The sequence below is a fragment of the Triticum urartu genome, chromosome 6A (assembly GCF_056163025.1).
Source record: "Triticum urartu cultivar PI428250 chromosome 6A, HENAU_Tu73, whole genome shotgun sequence".
Taxonomy (NCBI): Eukaryota; Viridiplantae; Streptophyta; class Magnoliopsida; order Poales; family Poaceae; genus Triticum; species Triticum urartu.
Window position 1 is genome coordinate 506,202,158 of NC_141878.1, and position 2,631 is coordinate 506,204,788.

The 2,631-nt window shown below is 43.5% G+C and overlaps 1 protein-coding gene across 1 annotated transcript; it reads right to left on the reverse strand.

The window, feature by feature from the left end:
* Positions 1-298: 298 nt before the first annotated feature.
* Positions 299-961, reverse strand: LOC125512473 (nuclear transcription factor Y subunit B-1-like). The gene is made up of 2 exons (XM_048677567.2): positions 839-961; positions 299-747 (listed from the first exon to the last, which is right to left on the reverse strand). Exons 1-2 carry the CDS (start codon positions 861-863, stop codon positions 443-445), a joined length of 330 nt encoding a protein of 109 aa, XP_048533524.1. The 5' UTR covers positions 864-961; the 3' UTR covers positions 299-442.
* Between the last annotated feature and the right edge of the window lie 1,670 nt (positions 962-2,631).

Genomic DNA, 2,631 nt, shown 5'->3' on the forward strand with positions numbered 1-2,631 from the left:
TTGTTTCTCTATACCTTGCAAATGTATTTTAGTTTGAACTTCAAATTTTGCATTTTTGGTGAACGTGACCTCCCAAATATACTCTATTTTTCAGGAGTTTTGGAAACTTAAGCATATTTTTTAATTTGTTTTTGTCCTGTTTCTAGTTCCTATCCAAAGATATTCACATAGAGAGACAGCTCTGAATATGTCATTAGTACTCCCTCCTTTCGTTCCAAATTAGTTGTCTTACATTTGTTTAAATACAGATATATGTAGACAAGTTTTAGTGTCTGTATCTAAATAAATTTAAGATAAGTAATTTGGAACGGACGGTGTATATATTATTGTCTTGTTGGATACACCGGGATTTTTCTTCAAGCAAAACAACACAACATTTATAGCCATGCCCCGCAGGTGGCAGCGCCTGCGCCTGTGGCCGACCAGCTTGCCCGCCGCACCGCTAATATCCGCCCGGCGGCGGAGGAATTACCGACTGGAGGAACTCCAGCTCCTCGTCGGTGAACACTGGCGCGCCAGGCGACACGGCCGCCGTCATCGCCGGCCGCGCAGGAGGGCGCGCCCTGCGGCTGAAAACGAACTCGGCCGCGCAGTCGTGGGTGAGCTGCTTCGCGGACTCGGCGATCTTGACGTTCGACGGCGGCACCCGCCTCGTCGGGGGCACGACGTTGGCCGTCGGCAGCGCGCTGCCCCCGTCGGACGCCGGCTTCTCCCCGTTGCCCTCACGGCCGGCCTCCTTCGCAGCACCTGAAACCAAAACCAGAAACAAATCAGAACCGCCATGAACAACTACTAGTAAAACTATGCGTAATCGAGGGGAGCGCTCCCTGTTCCATACCACGCTTCTTGCCGCGCCCTCCCATTGTTCAATCTGTCACTTACTTACACACTTAATGTGTGTGCGTTGTGAACTTGTGATGAGAACGGCTTGTGGCCTGGGCACCCATTTATAGGTGTCCGCGGGCTGGGCTGCGCCAGTCTGGACGCACGTCCACGGTGCCATGCCAAGGTGCATGGTACCGCCGTGTCGCGCGGAGAACGAGGTGAGGCTGCCACATTGCAGTTCCCGCGAGCCATGCATGCGTTACGGGGCAGGGCAGGGGCCGGCTTTAAAGTCGATACCCTCGCACCGGTGTGCTCCTTTGTTCGCTTGTCACCTGCTTCCTCCCTCCACGAATAAATGTACATATTTTTTTTACTAAAACAGATTATGAAGTATAGAGTGAAAAATGCATTAAGAAGATGCAAACCACTATCTCTCCTCTTCAATTATTCAATCTCTAATAAGTTAAGGGTATGTAGAAATTAAGGAGATCATATGTGGAACGATATTGGTCTTGATTACCGTGCGATGAGAGAGAAGTATTTTTAATATTTTAAAATGCATTGAAAAAATAGAAATATACTTTTTTGTGAATAAATTTTAAAGCCTAATATATACTTATTCGCGGGTGAAGGGATTACACCGTACCGGCGAGACGCGCGGTGATTAGCATTGACTCTTTTCTTCTTTAGCAAGTGATTACTATCCTGCTGAGCGAAGAGAGGAAGACGACGTACGACGTCAATGAGCCAGAGGTGGTTGAGTACGCGCCGATGAGGGTGCGTACGCGTTCGGCGTCGGCGCGTCCCGTTGCTCGCGTTCTCCCATCCGTTGCCGCCTAGTAGAAATTAAAGAGATCGGAAACCGCTTGCGTAGCTGACTTGTGTGTCTCGCTTCTCTATCAACTGCAACGGGAGCCTCGTCCCAACGGGAGTGTATCCGTTGCATTCGTAATTGCGATGCTATCGGTGCATCGGATGTCATAGAACATTTTAAAGAACTAAAAAAATCTAGCACATTAGCATAATATCAATGTATATTGTCACAAAATTTCATATTAAAATTTGAAACATTTTTTAAGATACAAAAAATAATAAATTTGACATTAGTGTGATAATGGGCCAAACCTAAAGCCCAAGTTATTTTACCTACTATTCAGTGTTGAATTTGTCATTTTTGTTTTTTGAGTTATGTTTTGAATTTGGCCTTGAAATTTTATGGAAACCGACATTGATGTTGTGTGAATGTGCTAATCTTTTCACAATTTTTTGAACATTTTAAAAGCGCAACGTGAGTTCGGTGAACCGGTAGCATCACAAGCTTCAGTGCACCAGATATTTTCCTTCGTCCCAACTCCCACCTAGAGCATGGATGAGTTTAAAACAAAAAAATAAGCAGAGTGGGGGGTCCACTGGTTACTGATTGTATCTGCACCTTATATAGGGAAAAAATAATAAAAAAATAAAACATATAGTTCAGAAGTTTATTTTAGAATAAGCATAACTTTCTTTTGCAATTGTATATAAAATTTCACGAAAACCGGAGTTGACTTCCGGGAAAAAATTATTTGCTATTATAGGTCCCTGTTCACCACTATTTTGGCCGGAAATTTGTTTTCTTTTTTTGAAAAGAAGTCAAAGCAAATTTTTCTCTTTGTGGATTTTTTTTCAAAAGAACAATCAAAGGTCAATTTTATTTCAAAAATATATTTAGAATTTTTAAAAATTTTATGTAATTACTATTGTTTTCCCGTATAGGTATATATACATCCATAGACCAAAAATCCCCCTCCGAGCGATGGGCGGCTA

What these genes read in the sequence shown, in the direction of transcription:
- LOC125512473 (XM_048677567.2), bottom strand. Translation starts at nt 863, where the DNA reads ATGGGAGGGCGCGGCAAGAAGCGTG. An exon ending in AGGGCGCGGCAAGAAGCGTG is followed by an intron (nt 748 to 838) that starts GTATGGAACAGG and finishes TTTTGGTTTCAG; the next exon opens with GTGCTGCGAAGGAGGCCGGC.